The sequence below is a fragment of the Hyla sarda genome, chromosome 2 (genome assembly GCF_029499605.1).
Source record: "Hyla sarda isolate aHylSar1 chromosome 2, aHylSar1.hap1, whole genome shotgun sequence".
NCBI classification, from domain to species: domain Eukaryota; kingdom Metazoa; phylum Chordata; class Amphibia; order Anura; family Hylidae; genus Hyla; species Hyla sarda.
In genome coordinates this window covers 396,647,878-396,664,302 of record NC_079190.1, presented here as the reverse complement: position 1 = coordinate 396,664,302, position 16,425 = coordinate 396,647,878, and the positions used below count along the sequence as shown (strand labels likewise).

At 41.9% G+C, this 16,425-nt stretch overlaps 1 protein-coding gene and 1 long non-coding RNA gene across 2 annotated transcripts in view; one reads left to right on the top strand and one right to left on the bottom strand.

The window, feature by feature from the left end:
- The window catches only part of LOC130356782 (uncharacterized), a 49,110-nt gene extending 41,606 nt beyond the window's left edge, over positions 1-7,504 (top strand). The window contains exon 4 of the long non-coding RNA XR_008888996.1: positions 6,389-7,504. This is a non-coding gene — a long non-coding RNA (uncharacterized LOC130356782). The remainder of the gene's footprint in view (positions 1-6,388) is intronic.
- The window catches only part of DPH1 (diphthamide biosynthesis 1), a 308,713-nt gene that overhangs the window by 16,993 nt on the left and 275,295 nt on the right, over positions 1-16,425 (bottom strand). Inside the window, exons 7-9 of the mRNA XM_056558713.1 lie at positions 15,018-15,086; positions 8,365-8,521; positions 2,047-2,147 (exon numbers count right to left, since the gene is read on the bottom strand). Of these exons, the coding sequence (XP_056414688.1) occupies positions 2,047-2,147; positions 8,365-8,521; positions 15,018-15,086 (327 nt within the window). The remainder of the gene's footprint in view (positions 1-2,046; positions 2,148-8,364; positions 8,522-15,017; positions 15,087-16,425) is intronic.

Below are 16,425 nucleotides of genomic sequence, written 5' to 3'. Positions count from 1 at the left end.
TAGATAGATATGAGATACATAGATATGAGATACATAGATAGATAGATATGAGAGATAGATAGATAGATATGAGATAGATAGATATGAGATACATAGATAGATATGAGAGAGATAGATAGATGATAGATAGATAGATAGATGATAGATAGATATGAGATACATAGATAGATATGAGAGAGATAGATAGATAGATGATAGATAGATATGAGATACATAGATATGAGAGATAGATAGATAGGAGATACATAGAGATATATATATGAGATAGATAGATAGGTATGAGATAGATATGAGATAGATAGATTATAGATAGATATGAGATAGATAGATAGGTATGAGATAGATAGATATGAGATAGATAGATATGAGATAGATAGATATGAGATAGCTTATGAGTGAGTTTAACAGATAGAGGAGATAAAAATAGATAACACATATGAGAGATAAATACTTTGTTCTGTAAACATATGAGATAGCCATATAGGTAAGCATACAGATATGAGAAATATATACTGTAATCAAGAGAGACAGATGAGATAGATTAAGGGCCAATTCACATTACAGATTTTCAGAGTGGAAGTCCACTAGGAAAATATGATGCAGCAGCCTCTCATTGTTCTCAATGGGATTCTGCTGCACCATTCACACTACAGAATTTCCGCAGAGGACATCCTTCCGCGGAAATTCCGGCCTGAAGACTTCACCGAACAGGTTGATTCTTTTGGCGGAATCCGCTCTGAAATGCACTGCTATCTATAGAGACCTTTCTGAGCAATCTTAGTGCTGGCTAGTTCTGCCGGCGTCCGCTCTAAACAGAGATTCTGAAGTGTGAATGAGCCTAGATAAACAGTAGATGAACAGAAATGAGATAGATACAAAGACAGGCAGACAGAAAGATAGCATTGTTTTCCCAGGAGAACAGCACATCCAAATCCAGACAAAATGGAGGCATGGAAGGGTGCAAGCAGTTATGGGAATCCTGGTCATAGACAAGGGACCTGATACGCTTCATCATGTCTGGGTGAGCCAGCAGAAACCCTGCATGTAACTCTACACATGTTGGAATAAAACAAACTTTTTTGCAAGATACATTGGTGTGCTGCAGTTATACCTTGTCTAAATAGATAGTTATATAGATAGATAAACTGACAGGAACGAGACAGATATCAGGCAGAAACATAGATGGACGTACAGATAGATAAATAGTTAAAGAGAAAAGAAAGAAAGACAAACAGGAGAGAAAGAGCGATAAAAAGAAATGAGCTAGAGAGAGGCCACGACAGAGTGAAGTAAATAGATAGATAGATATAGATAGATAAAAGACAGACAGAAAAACAAGAGAGAGATAGATAGATATGATAAAAGTCGGTGAGAGAAATAGATAGATAAATAGATATTTTAAGATGGAAGTAGCATTACTAATGAAGAAATGTCAGGTGCCAGCAGGGAAGTCCTTGAAAATGGGCCATCGTATCTAATAAAGAAGACCTGTATCACCCCAATCCATGGTAAAAACCTATTATTACAGCACATATAAATGTCATGTTATCTGCATTATGCATGTTGCAGTTGACACGTTGCACTTGTATTTGCTTTATGACTGATAAAACACCTTCACTTTTTTACCATGGACTGGAATGCTGTAGGTCTTTATTAGATAGATATATAAATACATATAGGAGATGTGAGATAGATGATAGGTATATAGATAGGTATATAGATGTAACAGAGAAAGATTTGACAGATAGACAGACAGACAGATATGCAAGATCGATACCCAGACTGACACTGTCAAACATATATCTAGAAAAGTAAACATAAGATAGCTGGACTGATGAAGGTAGAAATCTCATAACGTTCCATTATATGCGGAGAAAGCGGTGTTTTACTGTGTTATTCGGTGATAAAGCTTTAAACATCAGGGTCTTTCCAGTGCCAGTTGTGAAGTGGTTGTGCCAGGTTCCACAATGTCCCCTCCTAATTCCCCCATGCTGAGGGCTGCGCATGGTGAGTGTGTGTGTTTAGAGCTCTGCTCTCTGTACTCACGCTTCCACCTCTGGGAACAGCTTGAGTTTATTAGGGAAGATTTCCGACAGCAGAAGCCGCACGTAACGACAGCCGAGAGCCTGTAGACGTGACTCCAGGTGCTGAAAAGAGAGAGACACACAGCGTGTAAGACAGAAAGAAAGGAGAGCATTTGGGGGTGAGGCAGCCGTCCAAGCCGTATCTTTCAGTGAATAACCTCACTAATTAATTAAGTCAGGAGCGGAGAATAACAAGATGCAACGTCTTCGGACACGCTGGACTAGCGGGGAAGGACTCCATGTATTCACGGATACACGAGAGCCCAGAGAGTATCCCTGGCGGAAAAAACATTGTGTACGTGAAAAACACTAGATTTTTATACACCTAGTTATTCTGGGGTTTATTGGAAAACTAGTTAGTGGTGTCCCAGAAGGCAACGGGAAATACTGTCACTTTAAGAATAAGGCTAGAGAGGATGGATGAAGATGCTGCTGATTTTCTGCAGCACAAAACCCACTGCAAATGGTTTGGATATTGTTGCAGATTTTCTGTCAATGATTTTAGAGCAGAATGTTAAAGGGGAATTCAGGTGAAAAACTATTTGTTTCATATCAACTGGCTCCAGAAAGTTAAACAGATTTGTAAATTACTTCTATAAAAAAAAAAATCTTAATCCTACCAGTACTTTTCAGCTGTTGAAGTTGAGTTGTTCTTTTCTGTCTGAGAACAGTGCTCTCTGCTGACACCTCTGTCTGTCACAGGAGCTGTCCAGAGCAGGAGAGGTTTGCTATGGGGATTTGCTTCTACTCTGGTCAGTTCCTGAGACAGACAGAGGTGTCAGCAGAGAACACTGTGGTCAGACAGAAAAGAACAACTCAACTTTAGCATCTGATAAGTACTGATAGGATTAAGATTTTTTTTTATAGAAGTAATTTACAAATCTGTTTAACTTTCTGAAGCCAGTTCACTGGAATACCCCTTTAAAAAAATAAATGAAATCTGGAGTTGTGGTGTTACTGCAATAAAATCTTCAACCATTGCGAAATTATGGTGGATTTGGACTTCCCCATCATGCAGAGCATAGTCACAACATAAATTGACATGTTGCAGATTTAACACAGGATCACATGGCCGAAAATGTGGCCGGGGCCCCCAGGTCTCAGGCCCCTAATCCCGAGTCTCTGGCTAACGTTTTTTTTTTTTTTTTTTATTGCCACCGCTGCTTTAAGACAGTGGTGGCTTCTGGGAAGTGACATGATGCTCCTGGGGCCGGTCAGCTCCACTGTTCTCCCGCACTCCGTGCATAGCCACGGTCACAGAAGATTTCAGCCTTTCATAACATTTACGGCGCATGTCCCTAAGATGTTCCCTCTTTATTTGCTAACCAGCCAAGTAACAAAAAAAACAAAAAAAAGATTTTCTAAATATATAACCCTCCCCCTCAATAAAAATATATGTCACCTTCTCCCATATAAAAAAAATATAATTAAAAAAACCCTATTTATCTGGTATTGCTGCATGCATAAATGTACGTTCTCTATTTATGTTTATTATCCTACGCGATGAACAGAGTAAACTTACAAAAATTCCAAATAACAAAATTGATGATTTATGATCACATTACATCAACCATTGCTCTTAGAGGTATTCCCGAAATTTAAAATGATCCCATATCCACATGATAGGGGATAGCTATTTGATCGGTGAGGTCTGCCTGCTGGGACACCCACCGATCACCAAAATGGGGGAGTAATTCTCTTAGGGGCGTGCCTGAGGGTGCGGTTAGGGGAGCTGGAGGTTGTAATTTTACTGTTGGAGAATACTGGGCTAGGGAATGCTCACACAGAGAAGAAACACTGTGGGTTTGCATATGGAACATCTGCAGCTTATTACAGAAGCAGATAACAAATCTGCAAGAAGATTGCATGCAGATATTGACCTGTGTTTTAATCCCTAGAATGTCATTTATCTTGTAGAAATATGACGGAATTTCCGTCAAAAAAATTCTGCTCAGAAGTTCCGTTGCAGCAGAGTCCTATTGTTTTAATTAGGTTCAGCTAGACCACAAACATGGCGGAATTTCCCTGACGGAAACATCTGCCACGGAAATCCTGAATCCTGCTTCCTCTGAAAGAATTGACATGTTTTATGGAGATGCATTGGCGTCTATGGAGCAGTCCTACCACCACAGCATGCTCTGCTGGTGCCCACTACTTGCGGAAAGTCCACCCATGTTTTACAAGCAGTCACTTGCAAAATCTGCAAATGCGCATTTTACACAGATTTTCCTACTTATATTCCAAAAATCATAATTCTGCAACAAATCTGAAAAAAAAATCCTCGGAGCAGCATTTACCTCCTGTTTGGATATTATCTTACAGTATGGGATGGCAGATTGAATTCAGCCTGCCCTAAGAAGTTTGGCATGGGGGCAGGGAGAGCCGGCAGCAAATTGTAGCCGGTTTGAGGTGCGAACTTGCGCTCCATGCAAACTTGCTTCTGCTCCTCCCATCAGCTCTCCGAAGATATCTGAAGCTAGAGTTGGGGGGTGGGCAGAGAGAAGGCAGAGCAGGGGGAGAGAGGAGGTACATGCCCCCCTAATCTTCCCTCCCTCTTCTCCGCCTGCCTTTGGAGAACCCAGGTTTGTACAGGCAGAGCAGGGGGAGAGAGGAGGTACATATGACTCCCTCCTCATCTCCCCTTCTCAGCCCCACCGGCGTTCTCCAAAGACCACTTATGGAAATCAGCCCCAGCCGCAGAGTTTGTCTTCCCCCTTGCATCCCATGCAAACCTGCGTTCGGAGAGGTTTGAGTCTATGAGTTATTGATACAGACAACTCTTTTTATATCTAAGTACAATGGGTCCATGGAATGTTGTCATTTAGTAGAAACTATGAAACTTCTAAAATGTAAATAACAATAACATGAATATAAAAATAAAAAAGCCAAATGCTGTTATCTTACATTACAGCACCAAAGCTGTGTTGTGTATTATATTCTGCTACCTACATCCCGACTAGGAGGTATGGGTCAAAAATACATCCACTGCAGCAGAAAAAAGCAAGACCTTCAAAAAGAGTGCCACACTTATCCCCAGGTTTTGGGTAGTATTGCAACTCTTTCTTGGCAACCTCAGACAACACCTTGTTTCGGTCTGTAAGATAACTGGCTACAGAAGTATCTTCTTTTCACTGCTCTGTCTGCAATAGGAGAGAAGAAAGTTTAACCCAAGCCTATTGGATATATCCTACCCCTCAATGTCTGCTGGACAGAAATGGAACAATGAGGAGGAGATTAACCTGTGTTCTTTACAAGAATTCTACAAGACTATATCAGGAATATGCTGCAGTAAAAGGAGTCTGGAGATAGACAGGAGTCCCTGTTTCCGTATGTACATTTTGTGGTGCGCTATACTATTGGCATAACGCACCACATAATGTGCGTACATGAGCAGGGACTCCTGTCTTTTGGCAGATTTCCTTTTTACTTCACCTGGGCTGTACTGAGTGGCAATGAATACACAGTATGCATTGCTCCCATCTTTATATTCTTAGAAGTGCAAAACCTACCTATCAGAGATACATTAAATGTTAGTAGACTAGGCTGAGAGAAGCTGGGCAGGCACTATTGCTGGGCTGCTAGGGGTTGATAAAGTGAAGGTAATGTGCTGTTTAGGAAGATTGTCCGTGGCACAGGGATATGCAGAAAAGTGACTGACCGGGGGTGCAGATCAATGAGTAAACTGTAGCAGATACGATACTTAGTAGAAAAAGAAGATCACACTCAACCGGTAAAATGAAACGTCCTCTTTATTCAATGGCTTCTTTAAAACATTTCCAAGTAGGGGTAGAGAGATGCGGTCAGCATGAACTGACTGACTGGCCGAGGCTCAGCCGGTCAGTCAGTTCATGCTGACCGCATCTCTCTACCTCTACTTGGAAATGTTTTAAAGAAGCCATTGAATAAAGAGGACGTTTTATTTTACCGGGTGAGTGCGATCTTCTTTTTCTACTAAGTATCGTAACATTAAATATGTTGTTTAGCAATAGAAAAACATGGCTGCTCTCCTCCAGAAATTACTTTTTACCTTTCCAAGGGTTGTGTCTGGTATAAAAGCTCTGCTCTAAGCTGCAATACCGTACACACCCTGTAGCAGGTGCAACACTGTTATTGGAAGAAAGCCTTCCTATTTTTCCAAAGCCGCTATAAAGATGCCCATACACCTCATGTGGCCACATCAGAGCCACCCTGTTCATAAGCTGTGCAAACACCATAAAGAAAATGCAAATGTAAGTTTAGATGTAGAGACCAGGTCCCCAAGATTAACCCAGTCTCCAATTTGGATGTTCCCATTCTCACAACAGGGCATAGCTGGGCATCCTGATGACTGTGCATGCGAAGAAGAAGCAGTGAGGGAACACTTTTTTTGAAATGTGAAGAAGAAGAAAATAAAATCACTGCTGTCAACATGCAGACTGATAAAAACAAACACTTCTCTGGCCTCTCCTTGAGGGGGTTAATAGATTTGCATTGTGCTGTATCTTGAATGTTGGAAAATAATGCAAGTTGTCTATTGACCTCAACACAGACGCCCATCGTATTGACTATACAAGCACACGTTGCCTTGGGCGCACATGCAGGCAGTGAAGTCAATCAAGCCCCATTACGGTCTTTGTGCACTGATGTGAATGTGGCTCTTGGTAAATGATTCTAATGACGGGGCCATGAAAAGCCTCATTTCAAGCACAAAGAAAGAGTAATAGGCCCGTGACCAAGGCGCACAATCCATCCTGGTGCTCTTGTTTTTGCATAACTTTAGCGGGAAATAATTAGATTTTCGTCAGGAATGGGATCGTGTTTTAGCACATTTTTTTATTTCGTTTCCCCTACAGGCCTGTGGCAGACACACATTCACCTTGGTTTCCCTTTGTGTTAGTGTCGCCTGAGCTCACTTCAGCCTCCAGTGTTAAATGTTGTTGAGAGTTTGCCGCTGGTAGCAGAAGATGCAGCAGCTAGGAAGTGGTTAATGTGGATAAATCATATGTAGTACTATTATTTTATACACATCCATCTGTTTGACAAGAAGAGCATTTTATTAGAAAATGTGCTTCTACGTCTTCCTGGGATGCAGGACAGGGTGAGGATGACAGATTATTTCTTGCACAATGACTTCCTGTCAGACGCCCCTCCTGCGGGCGCCACCTGAGACCCTGTCTTGGTTCCCAGGCTGGAAGTTAATTAAGCCCCTCTGTTTTCTGCCCGGGATGGGAGTGGAAGGATAAATAACCAACAATAACCATTCCAAGTTCATTTAATGAGAAGTGCAAATAATAATTGCAGTTCTGTAATTGCAGCCAATAGATTAATGAGGCCTGTCCTGGTTACACAGGATAGACAGAGGAATACTCATTAAGGGAACGCGACAGGGTGCTGCTGGGAGCTAAAACAAAAGACCCAGGAAAAACACACAGACCTCATCATATTCCCTGTACAGAGCCACAGCTATCCCCAACCACCCTCCAGCCCCCCCCCCCCCACAACACTATACTCATCCCTCCATCATCTCCTCCACAATGACAGTCAAAACCCTCCCTGCCAATACCCCACACAGTCATCCTGAACATCTCTCTCATTCTCCTCGTCGTTCACGTAATTCCCCACCCTCGTCTACACATGCTCCACTCTCAGAACCCACCGCGTGCATAGTATGACACCAACACAACACCTTCTATCCTCTGCCTGGTATCACACAGTACACCCAATAATCTCCGGCGCGGTGATACTGGCACACATGCCAAGCAACGGTTCATTAAAACAACGCATGTGTCCAGTTTAATAAACTGCATGGAGGATTGGGAAAGGGGAGTGTAAAATGGTCCACTGTTCCTGATCTGAAAAGGGAGAAATGTAAATGAGAAGAAGAAGAAAAAATCCTTTCCAAGATTAACAAGGACTAAAAATGTATCTCTCTGGAGGAGGGGAGGTGGATTCATGGAAGCGGATTATCTTCATGTTGAGAAAAAGAGGAGGAGAGGATACACAAGTGATGATCCGTCCTGCAAGAAGGTTTTAACCGTGAGGCTGTCATTGAGGTCTGCAGAACAGCGGGGAGTAGACTGCTCTGACAGTGAAAGGGTTACAGGATCGTATTTTAAGAAATCACTTGTTCTCAAACTTCAGTCATCATCACATACTTCAGTGTCAAATCCTCTAGCGATTTTTAATTAATGAGAAACCGCATTAAAAGGATGAACGCTGAGCACCTTAAAGAAGCCGAGGCAGGTGTGCGCATAATAAACCCAGGCGGAATGAAGGCAGAGACAGCAGGGAAAGTGCTTACCTCAAGAATTTTGGGGGATCCTTGCCGCCCCAATGTACCAAGAATGAGGCCCCATGTCTTTGCTCCTGCCGCAGATGAAATGGCGTCACCTCGATTTTTTTGCATGGTGCTGTGATCATAATACTCCCGAGAAAAAATCTTACTATATGGATCATACCTATGTAAAGTCAGAAAATGAGAAATCCTTACAATATAGGTCATAAAACCTTGCCATATAGATTACACCTATGCAAAGAGATAAATCAAACCTTACAATATAGATCATATCTATATAAAGTTATAAAAGCGAGAAAACAGTAGAGAACATACATAGGTAAAGGCATACTTAGATAATCTTGCTATTTATATAATACATACATACATATGATACAGATTATACCTATTTTAAAGGGGTACTCCATCTCTAGACATCTTACACCCTATCCAAAGGATAGGGGAAAATATGTCTGATCGTGGGGGTCCCCAGTGGCAGGACCCCCGCAATCTCCGCTGTGGCACCCCAGACATCCAGTGCAAGGAGCGAACTTCGCTCCTTGTCGGATGATTGTCGATGCGGAGGTTCGTGACGTCACGGTCACGCCACACTCGTGACGTCACGGTCACGGCCCCTCAATACAAGTCTATGGGAGGAGGCGTGATGTCACAAAACGAACTCTAAACGAACACCGGGTGTGGCAGGGTGATCGTGGGGGTCCCCAGCGGCGGGACCCCCGCAATAAGACATTTTATCCCCTATCCTTTGGATAGGGGATAAGATGTCGAGAGGCGGAGTACCCTTTAAGTCATAAAGCTAGAAAACCTTATGTACACATCTTACCCATGAAAAGAGAGAAAACCTTACAATACAGACCATACCTATATAAAGACATACATAGGAATTCTTGTTAAATATTTAATACACATGTTAAGATAAAAAAGCAGGAAACTCTTACAATACAGATCATACCTATGTAAACACAAATGTAGAAAACCTTACTATATGGATCATATCAGTTTTAAGCTAAAAAGAGAGAACCCCTTATTATATGAATGAAACGTATGTAATGATCCATGTAAAGTGAAAAACACTACTGTAAAAGGATCATACCTTTGTAAAACATAAAGCAAGGAAAACCCTTACTATATGGATCATATCTATGCAGAGATATAAAGAGAAAAAGCTTACTATATGGATTATATCTCAGTAAAGCTATAAAGAGAAAACATTATTATGGATTATCTCAAATATAGAGAAACAGACAGCACATCCACATCTCCAACAATAATCTTTTGCTTTTTAGTATTATTATAAAGCTATCGTCAGGTCTTTAGTGTGCATTTTATCAAAATGTGCAACCCAGTGACATAGCCCTGGGCGGCAACCACCACTGCCAGGACACCAATGCCCATAGGAAGAATGGCCCAGTGGTCAAGCAGCCCCGCTACTGTCAGCCCCAGTGGCATGGAGTGGCATGCCCTAGAGCCAGGGGCTTGGTCGGAAAGTAATGGGCTACCTGGCCACTGAGTCATTTCCCCTGTGGGCTATGTTGTCGCCACAAGAACAATAAACATGGAGCTGAATCGCACATTAGCATCCCTGCTTGGAGTAGTAGAAAAAGCTATTTTTTTACCTGGAGGAAGGGATAAGTGTCAGTGAGACGCCTCTGGTTATACTTATCTTGGGAGGCAGAAAGGATTAAAGGGGTTAACAGTTTGATTATGCCAATACATATAGATTGCCGTCAGATCCTATTGTCCTATTGAAAAATACAGGATCGGCAGACAGGAATCTTCTCTCTCTAGTTAGCATTAGTCATTAATGGGATTTCTTGTTCAGATGGATGTAATAGGTCACTGTTCAGGTCTATTCTATCTCTTGGCCAGTGCTGAGAGTTGCTACAAAGAGCCTCTTTTTCTGAGGGACATGGCTTGTCTGTGCATTTTACCGACAGTTCATTGATTTCAGTGGATGCCATAGTATACTTTATTTCTATTTCAGCTGGCAGGCTTTCTGGTGCTATCAGTTGATGGTATTGGCATCCACTGCCCAGAGACCTACGTTAAGAATGAACAATTATTCCATAATTAATAGGGATGTACCGATACCATTTTTTAAAGACCGAGTACCAGTACAGATACTTTAATTCTAGTACTCGCCAATACCAATTACGAGTACTTTTATTTTCGAGGGAATCTGACACCAGGGTGACCCGGTTTCTGGAGCTGCTTACCGTGCTGATATGCGGGTTCCTTGTTGTGTACAATCTAGGCGGTTGCTGTAGTATGAGCGAAGATTTCTCTCTTCTCCATTGGGCACAACAAGGAATTTGCATTGGTGTTGAGACTGATGACCACATGGTGAGCAGCGGTAGAAACCGGGTCACCTGACCTATCAACCTATAAATTCAAGTTAGTGCAGGTGACTCTGCTGTAAGATTGCCTTTAATAGTATGTAGTATCCCTTAGCAGACATTAACAGCAGCCCCCAGTAGACATTAGTAGCAGTCCCCCCTTGTAAACAGCAGCCCCCAACCCCTTGTAGACAGCAGCCCCCCCCTTTAAACAGCAGCCCCCCCCCCCGTAGACAGCAGGCCCGCCCCTATAGACAGCAGGCCCCCCCTTTAGACATTAATAGCAGCCCCCCCCCTGTAGACCGCAGCCCCCACCCTAATAGACGGCTCACCTGGGTCTGTCCTATGTCAGGTGCTGCCGCTCCGCAGCCCCGTTCTCCCGTCCGCATCATGGCATCCTATGGATGAGCATGTGACATATACGTCACTCTGCTTCGTCCATAGTGTTACGTTGGTTACAGTGGAGGAGGTGGAGTGACGTGTGAGTCACATGCTCCTCCATAGGATGGCGCCATGATGCGGACAGGAGGACGGGGCAGCGGCCGTGATGAGGACTGGAGAAAGGGGCAGCGGAGCGATAGCAGGTATCGAGGACATTGAACGAGTCCCTGATACCATGCAAGTGGCTAGTATCGGGACATCCCTAATAATTAACAATAAAAACATGTCTAGAATGCTGGCAACCTGCAGTCCAGAAGTGTCAATGGTCTGCTACCAGACACTAGTGTAGTGGGTTATGCCCCCACATCTACAGACAATGAGGACACTCTGCTACCATCCTGCACACGTTTGAGCCACTGCTTAGCAAAATGGGTATTTTCCCCCAGAATTTTCATTAAAGTATAAATAGAATAATAAACATCATCTCATCTTTTTTTATACAATATAAATATAAATTTAGAAAGGGTGTGAAGTAACGGATCTGCAGCTATAGGGCGTCTCATAGCTCATTCTCATTCTATCATGTATTCTGCCGACAGACAGGTCCCTGACAATTTAGCTCCACTATATACAATTGGACTTGCATACATTTCTAAGCACAAACCAGCAGGGCGTGCTCTGTATAGATGCTGAACCTGCAGGGGACTACAGGAAAGATGTGAGGTAAGAAGTAAGGATAAACAAACTGATCAGAATACAGCTTTGGGATAAAATGGATTGCTAGACAAGTCCAAGATCAATCCAACACTATTATATACTCCCACTCCAGCTCTTACATCTTACATTTGGACCTTTTATCCTGATCCTCAAAGTTTGGTAGACCCCATCTTCTACGACTTCTAAAATATAAGCCCCGAGTATCATGATTTACAGATGATCCCAATTCTGAGCATTAGGCACAAATTCTCCACCCTGATCCCTCCATTAACGTGTCTTGATCCAAGTTTCTGAACACATTTTAAATGAATCTAAGGCTTTAACACACAAGACTTAATCTAAATTTCTGAATATCCATGTGCTTAGTTCCAGTCAGAACAAAGTGTTTTTACCTGAGCCCCAGATTAACAATGCATTCAATACCAAATGCAAATCCATCTTTAGTGTAATCTGAGTAGGGGCAGGGTTCAGGCCAAGTCATTTGTAGAGTGCCAACCTAAAAGTCAACTTAATTCGAAGTAAGGGCAAAGCAAATGAACTAATAGAATCTTCCTGGACGTGCACCATACAGAACTCAAACATTTGTGGTGGGACCTCACCGACTGCGAATCTGTGCAGAAACCTAAAATAAACATTTATTAAGGTTTCCTGCACCATATTCAGAGATGCAGCGTACATTACAAGTCTGATGTGTAATGCCTAAACCCAGGGAATGATCATGAAACAAGCCCAGCTCAGCATGAACATTATTTATTGAGGATAAAATGTGGAATATTTAAAACGCGTCTCATACAGTTATTGTGGAAATGTGAGCAAAGGAAATAAACAGATGTGTCTGCAGCCGAATACCATCATAAAGGGCAAGAAATACACAAAAGTGAGAGAATCTCTTCAACCTGCTATTGTTAAGGTGAAAAATAAAGAGATATCTGAGCTATTGTTATAGAAATCCGCAAAATAAAACCCACAAGCATGCATTTTCATTGTCATACCCATCACATTTGGACATCTCAAAAAGGCATTTATTGCGTTACAAAGCTAGTGCTATTCTTAGAAGATACGTTCAAATGGAACAATGGTTTGTTTAGTATCTAACCTATAAAGGCTGAAGAAGTGAACCTACTGCTTTTATTTGGATCTCAAATGAAGTGACTTCTCATACAGCAGATCTAAGAGGCTAGGAGACCTAATGTGGCTATGATGTCCCGGAATCTCTACATAAAACATTTATTTGGAAGTCTGCATGTATGGCGAAAAGCTTTTTCCTTACAAGAATATTGTATACCAATTTGAAAAGTAATATTATACTGTGCAAACAACGATATCCAAGGACCTAAGCAGTCAACATACCTATAAAGCCAATTCATGGAGGAGAACACCAGGAATAGCTCAACGATATGTAGCGGGCAATTAATCATGCACTTCGGAAGGGCTGGGATATACTGGACGCTTATCCGCTACTCTGCTCTGGGGTGTTCTATGTCCCTGACAGATAACACCAGTATGCAACCACAGTTCATGAAGAAAAAGAACGGACAGATCACTCACCAGGATGCGGTATGACAAATCTTCACTTCACTATTCTAATCGTATCTGCCATGATAAAAGCAAGCGGGTAGGTGGGGGATATGCTGATGGAACTTCTTCCGGAACAAAGCGGTCTTTGCCTCGTGGACCCTGCGTTCCATCAGCATATCCCCCCACCTACCTGCTTGCTTGTATCATGCCAGATACAAATAGAATAAAGTGAATATTTGTCACACCACATCCTGGTGAGTGATCTGTCCGTTCTTTTTCTTCTTGAACTGTGGATTATGGATTATCTCACTTTTTCATATGCCAGGTTAGGCCAAATGGACATGAAAGAAGAGGGTCCCCTTCTCTGCACATCCTCTATGAGCCTAGATGGAATGCTAGCCTGTTCTTGTATTACATAGTCCACCATACAGTTAAATTGCCAGCATGTAACATCATGGCTAAAGGTATTTATATTTGTAATAACTGTCATGTGTTAAAATGCTAACCTTCTATTCAAAATGGGGCTGTCTGCATCAGATTCCCTTTAAGGGGTTATCCCAAGGTCTGAAGTTATACCCTATCCACAACATAGAGGATAACTAGTTGATCGGTGGAGTCCAATGGCTGGGACTGCCACAGATCCCAAGAACAGTGGTCAATTGTCCCCCAAATAAATGAAGCATCAGCCTGCATGTGCAGCCAGTCCATCCAGTCAGGAGACAATTGACATCCATTCTTAGTATTGGTGGGGGCCCCAGTCATTAGGACCCTATGCCTAGCTAGTTATCCCCTATTCTGTAGATATGGGAAAACCCCTTTTAAATGAGAATCCATTTATATCAATAGAAACATCTGTTCTAACTCAAAAAATGCCATTTGTTTTCCCAATACAAGACTGTTTTGGACCAACACAAATGTACCTGTCTGTAGGTCCCTAAATAAAAGAGGATCTGTCAGCTCTATATCATGCTCAAAGATGCAGACAGGGGCAGACAGTTCATATGGAGATAAAACATACATATCTCTTAGCTGACAGCTGTTTGTAAAGTAGAAAACTTTCAAGTTTAAGTATCAAGGAGGTATTGCTGAGCTGCAGCATGTACACCTACTCCCTCCCCTACTCCTCTCTGCTTTGCTTCTAGCACTGGCCTCTGTATGTCAATCAGTAAAGACAAGGAGAGGAGGAGGAGGGGGAGAGAGGAGGCATGCATGCAGCAGCCGAGCAACATCTCTTTGACACCTGAGTTCTGAGCATGATATAGAGCATCATCATTTTCTAAAGGTGGACAAATACCTTATTCAGTCAAAAGATATTCTTCCTTACCTGCTTAAACACTTAAATGTGAAAGCAGAAGGGAATACACTGCTGCCAGACACCTCTGGTGGCAGCTCATCTCCGGTGAGAACAAATGTTCAAGCTTAATGAAATAATCTTTCGGAGGAGAGTTGGGACAGCCCCTTAAACATTAGATGTTACCAGTCCTGCCAAAATAATTAGGTTTGGCCGTTGTTCATCTAGTGTTTGTCCACCTTTATGAAGACTGAAGTAAGCAAGTGGGATTTAACTCTATGAGTCCATGCCGGATCAGGCTTTATTAACTTTTTCGCCTAAATTTTCATGTAACTATGGTGGGACATTTAATCTCCTGCATTGATATCATTAGAACAGTGAAGAAACAGATATTAAACTGATCACAATACCAATACCTGAAAGCTTTCGTGTCTGGGTTGGCAATCATTACTGACTCCAGGTGAAAGCGCCCATCACCGAGATACCTACAAACAAGAGATATGAGAATCATTAAAGTGTCAGGAGAATATTGTAATATTGTGATGTCAGATCACTAAAAGATGTATGGTAAAATAGGTCATGAACTAGTAGAGTGTTTATTGTACAAAAAACCACAGATAAACAATGTGATCATGCAGCATTTGAATGTGGTGAACTGTGGGTGGCTGCTGTATGCTTCAGAGGAAGTTGTGTAGTTCTTTTCTGTCTGACCACAATGCACTCTGCTGACACCTCTGACCATGTCAGGAACTGTCCAGAGCAGGAGCAAATGCCCGTAGCAAACCTCTCCTGCACTGGACAGTTCGGACACGGACAGAGGTGTCAGCAGAGAGCATTGTGGTCAGACTGAACTACACAACTTCCTCTGTAGTATACAGCAGCTGATAAGTACTGGAAGACTTGAGATTCTTAAATAGAATTTGTATAACTTTCTGGCTCCAGTTGATATGAAATTTGAAAGTGGATGGAGCATAATGGCAGATATAACAAAGTATGAGTATGCGTGTATGGGTTGGTGAATTCTTATAAATGGAATTTGCTCTGGTTTTTCCTGTGACTAGAATGCTGCAGAAATTGAAACAGTATGCTGCTTTCCTTGCAGACTTTTCACAGATTTTTCATATAGTGAAACCACTGCAAAATCCACACTTAATGCAAGCAGGTTTAGGTGCAGATTTGCAGCAAAAAAATTTCTTCCTGCCTAAACTTATGATGTCTAAAAGCTTCCAGATTATTACATATCACAAAATTGAAATTCTACTATTTTTCTCTGCTCAGACTTCTGCTGCTGTTCTTGTAAAAATATTAGGTGCTGAGTGCAAATAGGAGTATTTTTTAATAATAGCATTACTCTTGCCATAACTATACCCATCTACAGTCCTGAATTATTCAAAAATCTCGTAAAATAGAGAAGATCCTATAGGTGGTAGTGCAGGTACGGGAGCTTGCTACATATGTGTCAATACTTTTAAGTGTATACATTGAGCTCCCCAACGTGGCAGCGGTAAACGTACACCTCTCTCTAGTTTGACAGGACATGTATCAACTCAATTTCACCTATAAATCTACAGTCAGTGTTGGACATATGCGTAAAATTTTATGTAATCCCTACCCTGGTTGCAGTAGGAATAAGATACCTAACAAAATTATCTTTTATCCACATCTCCAGGAGGTGGTGGTGTCGCTCCTGTGGTGCACCATTGCTTAGCTCCTTTTTTTTTAAGCTGGATTAGAGAACACATGGTGCAGGTGTGGGATTTGAAGATGAAATGGTGCTAAAAAATTTAGCCTGAGACTCCTTTGGCTTTACTGTTCATAGGAAGC